General features: G+C 35.1%; 1 protein-coding gene across 6 annotated transcripts in view; it reads right to left on the bottom strand.

The window, feature by feature from the left end:
• Window positions 1-16,771, bottom strand: part of RELCH (RAB11 binding and LisH domain, coiled-coil and HEAT repeat containing) — a 120,877-nt gene that overhangs the window by 65,101 nt on the left and 39,005 nt on the right. For all 6 annotated transcript variants that reach the window (XR_004521601.2, XM_019937180.3, XM_019937177.3 and 3 more), the window contains exons 6-10: window positions 15,657-15,860; window positions 15,460-15,551; window positions 14,560-14,850; window positions 11,816-11,891; window positions 9,500-9,595 (exon numbers count right to left, since the gene is read on the bottom strand). Coding sequence is in view for 5 of the 6 variants with exons in the window: in XM_019937180.3 (XP_019792739.1) it covers window positions 9,500-9,595; window positions 11,816-11,891; window positions 14,560-14,850; window positions 15,460-15,551; window positions 15,657-15,860 (759 nt within the window). In the remaining variant the exon portion in view is untranslated. The remainder of the gene's footprint in view (window positions 1-9,499; window positions 9,596-11,815; window positions 11,892-14,559; window positions 14,851-15,459; window positions 15,552-15,656; window positions 15,861-16,771) is intronic.

Below are 16,771 nucleotides of genomic sequence, written 5' to 3'. Positions count from 1 at the left end.
AGAGAATCAGAAGTTGATTCTTTGAAAAGATCAACACAATTGACAATCCTTTAGCTAGACTGACTAAGAGAAAAAGAGAGAAGATGCAAATAACTAGAATCAGAAATAAAGGAGAGGACATTAGTAGCAACCTTACAAAAATTAAAAGGATTATAAGTGAATGCCATAGATGATGCTTCACCAACAAACTAGATAATCAAGAAATGAACTAATTCCTAGAATCACATAAATTACCAAAACTGAGTCAAGAGAGATAGAAAATCACAATAGATCAATAACAAGCTAATAGATTGAACAAGTAATAAAAAACCCTCCCCCAAAGAACGTTCTAGGATCAGAACTGATGAATTCTAAAACACATTTAAAGAATTATTAGGGGGACCGGGCCTGAGGAGCAGGGGTGGGAGCTTCGAGACTGGGGTGGCACGAGAGGACTCTGGGAGGGCTCACGCCAAGGAGTACTTCCCAGAACTTCTGCTGCCAGGGTCCTTGTCCCCACGGTGAGCCACAGCCACCCCCCACCTCTGCAGGAGACCCTCCAACACTAGCAGCTGTGTGGATGAAAGGCTCTTGGTGCTCCAGCCAGGTGTCAGGGTGTGCCTCTGAGGTGGGACGGCCAAGTTCAGGATACTGGTCCACAAGAGACGTCCCAGCTCCACCTAATAACAAATGGCGAAAATCTCCAAGAGATCGCCATCTCAATGCCAAGACCCAGCTTCACTCAACGACCAGCAAGCAACAGTGCTGGACATCCTATGCCAAACAACTAGCAACACAGGAACACAACCACACCCATTAGCAGAGACACTGCCTAAAATCATAATAAGTCCACAGACACCCCAAAACACACCACCAGACGTGGACCTTCCCACCAGAAAGACAAGATCCAGCCTCATCCACCAGAACACAGGCACTACTCCCCTGCACCATGAAGCCTACACAACCCACTGAACCAACCTTAGCCACTAGGGGCAGACATCAAAAACAATGGGAACTACGAATCTGCAGCCTGCGAAAAGGAGACCCCAAACAGAGTAAGTTAAGCAAAATGAGAAGACAGAGAAACACACAGCAGATGCAAGAGCAAGGCAAAAACCCACCAGACCTAACAAATGAAGAGGAAACAGGCAGTCAACCTGAAAGAGAATTCAGAATAATGATAGTAAAGATGATCCAAAATCTTGGAAATAGAATGGAAAAATTCGAGGAACATTTAACAAGGACCTAGAAGAACTAAAGAGCAAACAAACAGTGAGGAACAACACAATAAATGAAATTAAAAATTCTTTAGAAGGGATCAATAGCAGAATAACTGAGGCAAAAGAATGGATAAGTGACATGGAAGATAAAGTAGTGGAAATAACTACTGCAGAGCAGAATAAAGAAAAAAGAATGAAAAGAATTGAGGACAGTGTCAGAGACCTCTGGGACAACATTAAACACACCAACATTCAAATCATAGGGGTCCCAGAAGAAGAAGAGAAAAAGAAAGGGACTGAGAAAATATTTGAAGAGATTATAGTTGAAAACTTCCCTAATATGGGAAAGGAAATAGTTAATCAAGTCCAGGAAATACAGAGAGTCCCATACAGGATAAATCCAAGGAGAAACACACCAAGACACATATTAATCATACTACCAAAAATTAAATACAAAGAAAAAATATTAAAAGCAGCAAATATTAAAAACAACAAATAACACACAAGGGAATCCCCATAAGGTTAACTGCTGATCTTTAAGCAGAAACTCTGCAAGCCAGAAGGGACTGGCAGGACATATTTAAAGTGATGAAGGAGAAAAACCTACAACCAACATTACGCTACCCAGCAAGGATCTCATTCAGATTTGACAGAGAAATTAAAACCTTTACAGACAAGCATAAGCTAAGAGAATTCAGCACCACCAAACCAGCTTTACAACAAATGCTAAAGGAACTTCTCTGGGCAGGAAAAACAAGAGAAGGAAAAGACCTACAATAACAAACCCAAAACAATTAAGAAAATAGTATTAGGAACATACATATCAATAATTACCTTATATGTAAATGGATTAAATGCTTCAACCAAAATCCATAGACTGGCTGAAAGGATACAAAAACAAGACCCGTATATATGTTGTCTACAAGAGACCCACTTCAGACCTAGGGACACATTCAGACTGAAAGTGAGGGGATGGAAAAAGATATTCCATGCAAATGGAAATCAAAAGAAGCTTGAGTAACAATTCTCATATCAGACAAAACAGACTTTTAAAATAAAGACTATTACAAGAGACAAAGAAGGACAGTACATAATGATCAAGGGATCGACCCAAGAAGAAGACATAACAATTGTAAATATTTATGCACCCAACATAGGAGCACCTCAATACATAAGGCAAATACTAACAGCCATAAAAGGGGAAATTGACAGTAACACAATCATAGTAGGGGACTTTAACACCCCACTTTCACCAATGGACAGATCATCCAAAATGAAAATAAGGAAACATAAGCTTTAAATGATACACTAAACAAGATGGACTTAATTGATACATATAGGACATTCCACCCAAAAACAGAAGAATACACATTCTTCTCAAGTGCTCATGGAACATTCTCCAAGATAGATCATATCTTGGGTCACAAATCAATCCTTGGTAAATTTAAGAAAATTGAAATTGTATCAAGTATCTTTTGCGAGCACAACGCTATGAGACTAGATATCAATTACAGGAAAATAACTGTTAAAAAATACAAACACATGGAGGCTAAACAATACACTACTTAATAATCAACAGATCACTGAAGAAATCAAAGAGGAAATCAAAAAATACCTAGAAACAAATGACAATGAAAACACAGCGACCCAAAACCTATGGAATGCAGCAAAAGCAGTTCTAAGAGGGAAGTTTATAGCAATACAATCCTTCCTTAAAAACAAAAAACATCTCAAGTAAACAACCTAACCTTACACCTAAAGCAATTAGAGAAAGAAGAACGAAAAAACCACAAAGTTAGCAGAAGGAAAGAAATCATAAAGATCAGATCAGAAATAAATGAAAAAATAATGAAAGAAACCATAGCAAAGATCAATAAAACTAAAAGCTGGTTCTTTGAAAAGATAAACAAAATTAATAAACCATTAGTCAGACTCATCAAGAAAAAAAGGGAGACTACTCAAATCAATAGAATTAGAAATGAAAAAGGAGAAGGAACAACTGACACTGCAGAAATACAAAGGATCATGAGAGATAACTACAAGCAACTATATGCCAATAAAATGGACAACCTGGAAGAAAAGAACAAATTCTTAGAAATGTACAACCTTCCAAAACCGAACCAGGAAGACATAGAAAATATGAACAGACCAATCAGAAGCACTGAAATTGAAACTGTGATTAAAAATCTTCCAACAAACAAAAGCCCAGGACCAGATGGCTTCACAGGCGAATTCTATCAAACATTTAGAGAAGAGCTAACACCTATCCTTCTCAAACTCTTCCAAAATATAGCAGAGGGAGGAACACTCCCAAATTCATTCTACTAGGCCACCATCACCCTGATACCAACACCAGACAAAGATGTCCCAAAGAAAGAAAACTACAGGCCAATATCACTGATGAACACAGATGCAAAAATCCTTAACAAAATACTAGCAAACAGAATCCAACAGCACATTAAAAGGATCATACACCATGATCAAGTGGGGTTTATCCCAGCAATGCAAGGATTCTTCAATATATGCAAATCAATCAATGTGATACACCATATTAACAAATTGAAGGAGAAAAACCATATGATCATCTCAATAGATGCAGAAAAAGGTTTTGACAAAATTCAACACCGATTTATGATAAAAACTCTCCAGAAAGTAGGCACAGAGAGAACTTACCTGAACATAATAAAGGCCATATATGACAAACCCACAGCCAACATCATCCTCAATGGTGAAAAACTGAAACCCTTTCCACTAAGATCAGGAACAAGACAAGGTTGCCCACTCTCACCACTCTTATTCAACATAGTTTTGGAACTTTTAGCCACAGCAATCAGAGAAGAAAAGGAAATAAAGGAATCCAAGTTGGAAGAAGTAAAGCTGTCACTGTTTGCAGATGACATGATACTATACTTAGAGAATCCTAAAGATGCTACCAGAAAACTACTAGAGCTAATCAATGAATTTGGTAAAGTAGCAGGATACAAAATTAATGCACAGAAATCTCTGGCATTCCCATACACTAATGACGAAAAATGTGAAAGTGAAATTAAGAAAACACTCCCATTTACCACTGCAGTAAAAAGAATAAAGTGTCTAGGAATAAACCTACCTAAGGAGACAAAAGACCGTATGCAGAAAATTATAAGACACTGATGAAAGTAATTAAAGATGATACAAATAGATGGAGACATATACCATGTTCTTGGATTGGAAGAATCAACATTGTGAAAATGACTCTAATACCCAAAGCAATCTACAGATTCAATGCAATCCCTATCAGACTACCAGTGGCATTTTTCACAGAACTAGAACAAAAAATTTCACAATTTGTACGGAAACACAAAGACCCCGAATAGCCAAAGCAACCTTGAGAAAGAAAAACGGAGCTGGAGGAATCAGGCTCCCTGACTTCAGACTATACTACAAAGCTACAGTAATCAAGAAAGTATGGTACTGGCACAAAAACAGAAATATAGATCAATGGAACAGGATAGAAAGCCCAGAGATAAACCCATGTACCTATGGTCACCTCATTTTTGATAAAGGAGGCAAGAATATATAGTGGAGAAAAGACAGCCTCTTCAATAAGTGGTGCTGGGAAAACTGGACAGGTACATGTAAAAGTATGAAATTAGAACACTCCCTAACACCATACACATAAATAAACTCAAAATGGATTAAAGACCTAAATGTAATGCCAGACACTGTCAAACTCTTAGAGGAAAACATAGGCAGAACACTCAATGACATCAATCACAGAAAGATCCTTTTTGACTCACCTCCTAGAGAAATGTAAATAAAAACAAAAATAAACAAATGGGACCTAATGAAACTTAAAAGCTTTTGCACAGCAAAGGAAACCATAAACAAGATGAAAAGATAACCCTCAGAATGGGAGAAAATACCTGCAAATGAAGCAACTGACAAAGGATTAATCTCCAAAATTTACAAACAGCTCATGCAGCTCAACAGCAAAAAAACAAACAACCTAATCCAAAAATGGGCAGAAGATCTAAATAGACATTTCTGCAAAGAAGATATACAGGTTGCCAACAAACACATGAAAGAATGCTCAACATCATTAATCATTAGACAAATGCAAATCAAAACTACAATGAGATATCATCTCACACCAGTCAGAATGGCCATCATCAAAAAATCTACAAACAATAAATGCTGGAGAGGGTGTGGAGAAAAGGGAACCCTCTTGCACTGTTGGTGGGAATGTAAATTGATACAGCCACTATGGAGAACAGTATGGAGGTTCCTTAAAAAACTAAAAATAGAACTACCATACAACCCAGCAATCCCACTACTGGGCATATACCCTGAGAATACCATAATTCATAAAGGGTCATGTACCAAAATATTCATTGCAGCTCTATTTACAATAGCCCGGTGATGGAAACAACCTAAGTGTCCATCATTGGATGAATGGATAAAGAAGATGTGGCACATATATACAATGGAATATTACTCAGCCATAAAAAGAAACGAAACTGAGTTATTTGTAGTGAGGTGGATGGACCTAGAGTCTGTCATACAGAGTGAAGTAAGTCAGAAAGAGAAAAGCAAATACCGTATGCTAACACATATATATGGAATCTATGGAAAAAAAAAAAAAAGGTCATGAAGAACCTAGGGGCAAGGCAGGAATAAAGACACAGACCTACTAGAGAATGGACTTGAGGATATGGGGAGGGGGAAGGGTAAGCTGTGACAAAGTGAGAGAGTGGCATGGACATATATACACTACCAAACGTAAAATAGATAGCTAGTGGGAAGCAGCCACATAGCACAGGGAGATCAGCTCGGTACTTTGTGATCACCTAGAGGGGTGTGATAGGGAGGGTGGGAGGGAGGGAGGGAGAAGCAAGAAGGAAGAGATATGGGGACATATGTATATGTATAACTGGTTCACTTTGTTATAAAGCAGAAAGTGACACACCATTGTAAAGCAATTATACTCCAATAAAGATGTTAAAAAAAAAAACTGTATTGGCAGTCCTAACCAAAGTAATTAAGTAAGAGGAAGAAATAAAAGCTATCCAAATTGGAACAAAAGAAGCAAAATATCTCTGTTTGCAGATAACATGATTCTATATAAATCTCATAGAATCCACAAAAAACTACTAGAGCTAATAAACTAATTCAGCAAAGTTTCAAGTTACAAGGTCAACATACAAATGTCAGTTCTGTTTCTATATATCAGCAATGAACAACCTGAAAAGAAATTAAGGAAACAATTTCATTTACAACAGCATCCATGAGAATAAAATACTGAGAAATAAATTTTAACATGGAAGTGAAAAACTACAAAACATTGCTGAAAGACATAAATAACTGTAAAGAATCTCAAGTTCATAAATGGCAAGACTTAATGTTGTTTGAATGTCAATATTCCCCAAAGTGATCTACAGATTCAGTGCAATCCCTTTCAAAATTCAAATGACCTTTATGGTAGAAATCAAAACTGAGCATCAAATTCATATGGAACTGAAAGGGGCCCTAAATGGCTAAACGATACTGAAAAAGAAAACAAAGCTGGAGGACTCATTCTTCCCAATTTCAAAACTTACTATAAAGCTACAGTAATCAAAATAGAGTGGAACGGGCATAAAGATAACACAAAGACCAATGGTACAGAACTGAAAGTATAGAAATGAATGCAAACATCGACATTGAACTGATATGGCAAAGGTGCCATGACCATTCATTAGGGAAACAACTTTCTGTTCAACAAATGGTGCTGGGATATCTGGATAACTAAATGAAAAGAATAAAGTTTTAGACTCCTGTCTCACTCCATATATTAAAAAAAAAAAAACTCCAAATGGATCAATGACCTAAATATAAGAGCTAAAGGTATAACACTATTAGAAGAAAACACAGGAATAAATCTTTCTGACTTCAGATTTGGTAATGGATTCTTAGATTGATACCAAAAACTCAAGTAACAAAAGAAAAAAATAGATCAATTTCATAAAAATGAAAAATATTTGTTCATCTAAGGACATTATCAACAATGTGAAAAGAAAACCTATAGGATGGGAGAAAATATTTACAAATCATGTATGAGGTAAGGGTTTAATATCCAGAATTGTAAGAACTCTTACAATTTAAAGGCAAACAATCCACTTAAAAAATGGGCAAAGAACTTGAAAGAATACACTAGAAGCTAATAAAATTTATTGCATGTAGGATGGTGGCTCAGGGACAAGGGAAGACAAGTTTACATCTTTTTATATTTAAAAGATGTTAAACCATGTGAATGTATTATTTATTCAAACCTTAAAACCTGTTTTTAATGTTTTATTTTTTTAATTACCTAGGATATTGCTATGATCAATCAGTTTACTAAGGGACATTTAAATTGTATTTACATATCAATAAAAAGGTTTATACTGATAAGAGAACACATAAAATGAGAAATAAGAAAAAATAAAAATATTAATCCTTCAATCATGAGACCTTTTTAAAAATATAGATATAAGGAACTAGGGTAAAATATTAAATACATGTAATCCAATATCAAAGGATAAAATGAAATAAAAGTTTTGACCTTTTATGCCCTGGGATTAGTTTCAAAGAAAGGCAAGGTATACTTCATTATTTACCAATTTAGTTTTGAGGGAATACAACTTTGGTATATAATAAATGGTAAATCTTCTGGTAAAACAGAATAAAGTACAAATAATTAAGTAAACAAAGATAAATGATCAATTCTTCATGAAATTATAAGTATATAAATATTTTTAAATATAAAAACCTTAAAATCAGACAAAAAGTAAACATCATACCACAAATAAAATATATGTGTATATATAAATATGTTTACATATATATTTATATATATATAACTGATTACTGATGATGCAAATTTATAAATACTTCATGCAGTACAATCAGATTTTAGTGGTAGTTTTTTATGATTAAAAAAGGGAAAATTCAAATAAAAAAGCTTAAACTACATCTCATAACAATTAGGTTTCTGTGATATTTTAAAGATTATATTAAGGAAACATAGTAAAAGGGATGCAAACATTAATGCACTGCAATGGATTATGTTACAAGCTGAAAAAGGAAAAGAAGCTCAAACACCATTCTGCCAGGCAGAACTGCAAAACAATCTGAAATTGGACACTGATCCTTCAAGACATAGAAAAATTTCCATACTTACTAATGTCTCAGAGCTATTTTTAAATATTAGGTAAAATAAAACCATCAGCAAGAAAACAGTCATGTTTATCTTTTTTAAATTAAAAATACCTATAGGTATAAAAAATTTTTAAGCTCTACACATACATTTTCTTGAGGATCAGTACAAATTTCTTGCGCTAAACAGATAATTAATGATAAGCTCTACATGGGTTTTGCCAATGCATTGTGTACCTATCATACTGTAGGTCCCGTGAATTATGATTAAAACCGGTGGTAAATATTAAGAGGATAACAAAAGAAACTTTTATGACACATTCTAAAATATTCTTAACCCATTAAAAGAAAATTTCTGAACTGAAAATTGATTTCATAAATTGAATAATTCAAATAATTAAGCTTGTTGGCAAATAAATCATTCACTGTCATTTAAATGAGATTACAGATAACTTTTTATTAATCTTTTATTGGCTAAATATAACTCTAAAAATAACTTTCTACAGTATTTATGGCTTATAACATAGGCAATGTGTACTAAAATAAATTTGCTACTCTATTTTGGACATTTAAAGCATCTGTCAATAACAGGTGAGCTACAAGAAAAACAAAAAAGGTACTTTCAAAAGTTATTGTAGACAATATTATAACTATCCTATCATCCTAAGACAAGTGTAATTACTGCCAAACAAATACAATAAAACTAACATTAATAATAAGTAACTACGTTTAAGAAAAGTTACATTATTAGTCCCTGTGAATGTTCAATACAAAGCATGTCTATTTCTGAAGACAAATCACGCATATCATATCAAGAGCAGAGATAAAATAAATTAATTAACTGGTAATGTAAAAAACAGACAGTGTTCATGGCACATAAATGGACCTACAGTAATAGTTAGTGCTGCAAAAGCTAATGATGCTTTAAGCAAAATTGGAAAACATGAATACCATGCAGTTTTACTGAACTCACCTGACAGAGGTGTAAAACCATTCTCTAGGAGCAGAGATGCATGCACAAAAGTAAGAATATGATTGCAAGTAATAGACTTTAACAAAATAAAAATATAACACTAAACTTCAAAATGACAAAAAATGGACACATGATGAGATCTGGGGAATGAAAATACTTTTATGTGTCTCACCTCTCTCTTTGCCAACAGCACATTAGGAACAATGTGTGGCAGGCAGCGCCCCAGCATTAACATAACACTTTTCTCACTGTCTGCAATCCGAGACACCTAAAAAACCAAAGAATTAATAAATGATGACACTGGAGAACTTCTGTGCATGATGGTATTGTACTTAAAGTTTATGTTTTGGACCCTGTCACCTCTGTTCCAAACACACATCCAAAATTACAATTTATGATGATGATGATAAAAACAACAATAAGAACAACTGTAATCCCTAACGGGATAAACATTTTTATAGACCAGAAATGGATTTAAAACACTGTTAAGAAGCAAGGGTGAAGACAGGGAGGCTTACAAGGCTTCAGTTCTGGGAACAAACAGGGATAACACAGGACTGGGGCAGCTTCAATGGTTTTTAATTTTGTTCTTGGGGAAAAGGTGCCCACAAAGCTACAGGCTTTGCCTAAGGTGAGAGTAGTTTGTATAATGAAGCTGCATGCAAGGGAAGTCCAAGGGGGCTGACCCAGTCTTACAATGGGGATTGCCAGATTGCATCCAAACCATCCTCTAGCTCTTTCATATTCTTAATGACATTGTGGGACAGAAGCCCAAAAGAGGTGAAGTGGAATCAACCATAAAACAGCTAGAAAGGGAGGAGTGAGTATAAAGATAGGAGAAAAAAAGAAAAAAACCCTCTGAAGATAAGCCTGCAACAACAATTACAAAGGACTCGAGGAAAACAAATCTGAGAGCTAATAAACTCTGAAATCAAAGACAATCAATCCGAACCTAGGGGTAGGACAGAAATAAAGACACAGACGTAGAGAATGGACTTGAGGACACAGGGAGGGGGAAGGGTAAGCTGGGACGAAGTGGGAGAGTGGCACGGACATATATACACTATCAAATGTAAAATAGATAGCTGGTGGGAAGCAGCTGCATAGCACAGGGAGATCAGCTCCGTGCTTTGTGAACACCTAGAGGGGTGGGATAGGGAGGGTGGGAGGGAGACGCAAGGGGGAGGAGATATGGGGATATATATGTATAGCTGATTCACTTTGTTATAAAGCAGAAACTAACACACCATTGTAAAGCAATTATACTCCGATAAAGATGTTAAAAAAAAAAAGAAAATTACAGACAACCAAAAAAAAAAAAAATCCAGATGCCCAGCTTCTCTTGAAAAAGACTGTTATCAGCTATGCCTTGCACAGAGAATAAGCCTAAATGGTAAGTGGGGCTGACATCCAACAGGCACTCATCTGCCACGCCAGGTATTTATCCACCAAAAGTAAGGAGTATCATTTTAATTTGCACAAAGGTGATATATAGTCTAGCAATGGCACTATCCTTGGGCCCTCACACACACACAGAAGCAATCACCTGGAAGATTTAGGCAAAGGATGTAAGTTCGAATTTACTACAGTACCCACCACTCCTTATTATTACCCTCTTGCTTCATCATATTATGAGACCTGCCTGGTTTCTTTGTAGACATTTGAGTTTACAGCTTTTGGTCAGCATCAAAAGGAAATAATACTTTTGATTTATTCAACTAAATAACCTAAGTTTAGATTCACTTTGCAGAGGTAGGTTGTTCAGCTCCTGATACCAATGCAAATACTTAGCAATTAGGCTTTACAATCATATAGACCTGGGTAGCTGTCTAACACTGGGAAAGTTATGGGACTTGTCTAAAATTTCCTTATCTGGAAAATTAGACTAATATTACCTACTTTGTAAGTTTGCAAATTAAAATGCAGATTAAATGAGATGACATGTAACATAATGCTTAGTGTGTGTTAGGTATTTTTTAATGTAATTTCATGTTAACTGCTGAAATAATACCCTCACCCTGACCCTGAAGCAGGACCTTATCAGTTATTTCTGGAATCACAAATATTTGTTCAAACTTATTAGACTATAAAGCATAAAGCATGAAGATGGGGGGGGAAAAAGACAATCCAAATGAAATTAAAAGTAGAGTAATCTAAAAATAACTGAAATTATAAACAATATGTACACTTGATTTGGTTTTCTGAATTATACCACAGAGAGGCATATAACCATATGTCGGTAGACATAACAAATTAAAACTAGACTGTAAAAGGCCACTTTAATACTAAACAAAGCTTTAACCTAAAGACAAAAATAATCAACTACTTTCCTTAAAAGTTAAAATTTTAGGAACTATTTCTTAGAGCATTATTTTAAATACTAGATTTGTCCTTGAAATAGAGTCTCATCACAATTATTTTTGGGTAAGATGCTAAAAAGAAAAACTGAATGTTTTAAGAAAGTTTGAAAGAATCTGGTATAATTTACCTCTGATCCTAAACGACTATCTGCTGACATTCGACAGAAAGAGAGTAGTGCTTGATGGAAAGCAGGAGACAACTTCCTAGAAGAAAATATTGAATGAAAATGGGACAATACCAAATAGTTACCACTGGCATTTAAGGAGAAAGTAAGTTGCAGGTTATAATTCCCATCCTTGCATGAACCCTAACCCACAAATGTTAACTGAATATCTCAGCCACAAAAGACTTAAAGGTCACTTCAGTGGAAAATTATACTGGGGAAAAGAAATCAGCAATAGATGCTGATCTTAAAAGAGCTTGATGTTATGGGAATGAATGACTTATAAATGTTAGTGGATTAAACCTGAAGTGGTATGGCAGGTCAATGACCACAGAAAGTGTTTGTAAAACCTGAAATGAGGATTTTTTTTTCTTCCCTAATTCTCTATGATCCCAGAAAGGTAAACAGTGGAGACAAAGGTTGACCTGGTATGTTGCTGAGTTTTACAGATCTATATAATGATAATGATAATCCTTAATGTTAGAAACCCACGTAAAAGAATTAAAAATTAAAGATAAATGAAGGAGAGGCTTGTTCAACATTCATGATATATCTCAAAGGAAGTATTTTTGTAATTGAAAATATTAGCCTATTTATGTTTAATAAAAAAGGTTAAAACATTTATATTTTTAAAACAACACTGGTCTCTACATAATAGTATTCATAATATTGTTAACTATGAGTTGTACTTTATGTGCTCTATCTACAAAGAAAAGGGCTAACACCAAAATTACATAATAGAGGTTATTTAGTATACACCACAAAGTGGCCCCCAGTAACATCTCATTGTGGAGTTACTGTGTCAAAGCTCAAGCCTATTTGCTTGTTATGTTTCCCCTCCCATATTCTTTCAGTGGAGAGAGCTATAATGCATCCAATTGCCTATGCCAGAAAGCCTTTATCCTTCCCTTTCTTTTAATCTCCTAATCCAATCAATCTTTTACTTTCTAACTATCTTGTAAATCTATCCACTTCTTTCTAATACAGGAAATTCAATCATTTCTTACTTGGATTCTTCCAATAGATATCCTACTAGTCTCCTTTCTTCCAGTCTTGCTACCCTCCAATTACCTCTACCCTAGAGGACTCTTTCTAAAACTTAGATGCCATCACGTCCCAACTCTCTAAAATGAGTTAACATGACTTATATGACTTAGTCTTTGCTTAATTCTCCAACTTCATCCGTCATTCTTCTCACTTGCATTCTTTGCTTCAACCTTAATAAATTCTTCTTAGCTCGCAAAGTGCACAGTGTTCTCCCTGTACATGCTGTTCTCTCTTAGTGGGAAGACTTCGTCTTATTTCTTTGTCTGGTTAACTACTACTTGGTCATCAGGTCTAAAGTTAGATAATACTTCTTCCCTGAAATCTTTCCTGCTCTGATGCCTAGGTTAGGTGCCCTGATTGTGTGTTCCCAAAGCAAGGTGAACTTCTCTTATATTACTACTCTTCGTACTTATAATAATTATCTGTCGGCCTCTCTCATACTGTAAGGTTTGTAACTGAAGGGATGACCATATGTTTGGTTACCATTATACTCCTCGTTAAGACTGCCTGACATATAGTTAAGAGCTAAAAAAATTAGTTGAAGAAATTTAACAGTCATCTTTCTCCAGAGAGTGGCTTTGGTGTATCAAAGGAGATATATGGAAGTACTCCTAAACAGTAAGAACTATTACGAATGCCACTGTTATTGAATATCATTTTTATAACTGTATCTTAACCATATTTAATTAAATGCACTTTGAGGATTGGGCTGTGTCTATTTCAACCCCCATAATACCTAAAAATACACACATACACACACACACACTTAAGCAGGTACACAGAAAGTTGTGGCACATGAGTGGAAAGATTTGCTTGGGAAAAAAAAAAAATCAAATACTTCTCACTAATAATGAGTACCTTTAAGTCTAAAACAAATTAGTCATGCTTTCCTATTACATCCCAACACTTGGTATAATATTCCTCCACTTAATAGGAGGAGGAGGAAGCATGGCTTTGTGGCTCAGAACGCACCATAGGGTAATTTGTGAGGATTAACTAAGTTAGTATACGTAAAGCGTGTAGAACTGTGCCTGACATATAAAAAAGAACTCAGTAAATGTTCCTTTCTTAACATTTTCCACATTAAAATGTAAAATAATTTTAAACACATTTTGTCTCCTCTACTAGAAAACATAATCATGACGGGCAAGGGACCATGCTTTTGTCATCTGAGTTCGATCACTGCAATCCAATAAAAACTAAATGAATTAAGAGAATATTAATGATACAATATTAGTAATGGAAGCAGACACAGGAAAAAGGCCTAAGATTAATAGCTAATCCCCTCTTTAGTACAGGCAACTATTCAGTACCAAAACTTTCTCCTGAGTCTGATAATGACTGTAGAATACAGAAAAGGTAAAAAGCACTGGGTAAAATACAGCACATAAAACATACATATTACTTATGGGTTTAAGTACTCGGCTAAGATAGGACCTATCTCCTTTATGGTCTATTCCTTGTTAATACAATTTAACTTAGTAGTTACTTGTGATTTTATTTATTTATTTTTTGTGACATGGACTTTGCTATGTGTTAAGTTCATGCCAAACATAAAAATTCATACATCTGATCTGCAAAATAAGAACTGAAACTCTTCTATTTTGACAATGTTCTAAATAGCTGAAAGATGCATTTCAAAACACAGGATGCATACTAACCTATTGGGTTTATCAAAATGGACTGTGCTTTTATTTGATGGAGAAGATGGCATTCCTTCTCTTTCTCTCCTGGGGAAAGAACGTGGGAAATTCTCTTTAGGAATAGTGGAATCAATTTCATCTGATTTTGAAAGATGGATATCCTTGTTTTCTCCCATGTCTGAACTATTTATAACTGAATTTTGTCCACTGTCTTCAGAGTCCTTGTGGGGAGACTGATCCAAAGAAGGCTGAACAGAGTCACAAACTACAGGGCTGGCAAAGTGTTCATTTTTGAGGAAGTCCATTTCACTGTAGAAAGGAAGAGAAATTATCAGAGAATAACTGTATTTTTTAAAACTTTGGCAATAGCATAAACCTCATAATGGGTTTAATGGTTTAAAAGTGTAACATATTAATAGAAAGTGGTTTGGCAACTGATTAATCTCTTCTGCACCATATACACTGATGCTTCATATACCTAGAAGTGCAGCTACAAACACTTACAAAGCATAAAAATGGTTTTATAAACTATGCTTTGGATTAGCACTTAACATTCTTCATTTGCAAAATGGGGAAAATTCTACAGAATTAAGAATTAAATGAAATAATGAATGGGAAATATGTACAACACTAATGTGAAAAGCTATTTTATTACTACTGATACAACTTGGAGAAAATAAAAAATATCTTATTTCTTGGTTCCAAGACATATGCAATTACATGATTATTACCGGGACAACTTTTTTGGGTAAAAAGGACACTTTAAGTATATAAGCAACTATAAGACTTTTTTCCAGAAGTATTAGGATATGAAAAATTATGTTTTACAACTGAAATGTTATTTTATATATTTATATAATCTGTCAATTTCTTTAAAAACTTTAAGAGATTTTTTGGAAATAATGAGTAAGTACTAACCTTTCAAGTCTTCTGATTTGTTCCATCAAAGACCATTTCTCACTATTTAATAAACTAATTTTATCTTCTAATTTCTTTACTAGCAAGGAGTTCTAAAATCAAAATGGGAGAAAAACAGAAACTCAAGATCTCACAGTATGCTTTTACACAGTTTAAACACTTGTTGTGGACTGGATTACTTAGTTAATACCTCTCACCTCTACAGCAGCAGGAGTTTCAAGGGTTGGAGGAAGGTTGCCTAAAATTGGTGTCAGGGCCTCTAATTCATCTTCTTCTACACCACTGGCCACATCCACAAGATCTTTCCCAGTCACTTGATGATTTCCAAAATCTCGGTAGAGTTGCAATAAGTCTGGAGGTTTTGGAATGTTTAATCCTACATCATCCCATAGTTCAAAATCCTAAAAGATAAAAAAATAATAATATAAAAAAATCTATGTGGCAGTTTTATCTTGCATTTTTGAAATTTATCTTTTTTTTAACAACTTTATTGGAGTATAATTGCTTTAAAATGGTGTGTCAGTTTCTGCTTTATAACAAAATGAATCAGTTATACCTATACATATGTCCCCATATCTCTTCCCTCTTGTGTCTCCCTCCCTCCCACCCTCCCTACCCCACCCCTCTAGGTGGTCACAAAGCACCGAGCTGATCTCCCTGTGCTATGCAGCTGCTTCCCACAAGCAATCTATTTTACATTTGGTAGTGTATATATGTCCATGCCACTCTCTTTGTCCCAGCTTACCCGACCCCCTCCGCGGATCCTCAAGTCCATGCTCTAGTAGGTCTGCGTCTTTATTCCTGACTTGTCCCCGGATTCTTCATGACAATTTTTTTTTTTTTTTTTTTTAGATTCCATATATATGTGTTAGCATACGGTATTTGTTTTTCTCTTTCTGACTTACCTCACTCTGTATGACAGACTCTAGGTCCATCCACCTCACTACAACTAACTCAATTTTGTTTCTTCTTATGGCTGAATAATATTCCACTGTATATATGTGCCACATTTTCTTTATCAATTCATCTGTTGATGGACACTTAGGTTGCCTCCCCTGGCTATTGTAAATAGAGCTGCAATGAACACTGTGGTACATGACTCTTTTTGAATTATGGTTTTCTCAGGGTATATGCCCAGTAGTGGGATTGCTGGGTTATATGGTAGTTCTATTTTTAGTTTCTTAAGGAACCTCCATACGGTTCTCCATAGTGGCTGTAGCAATTTACATTCCCACCAACAGTGCAAGAGGGTGCCCTTTTCTCCACACCCTCTCCAGCATTTATTGTTTGTAGATATTTTGATGATGGCCAT

Source organism: Tursiops truncatus, chromosome 13 (genome assembly GCF_011762595.2).
Source record: "Tursiops truncatus isolate mTurTru1 chromosome 13, mTurTru1.mat.Y, whole genome shotgun sequence".
In the NCBI taxonomy this organism is placed as follows: Eukaryota; Metazoa; Chordata; class Mammalia; order Artiodactyla; family Delphinidae; genus Tursiops; species Tursiops truncatus.
Note: the sequence above shows the minus strand (reverse complement) of the source record. Positions and strands in the feature narration are given on the sequence as shown.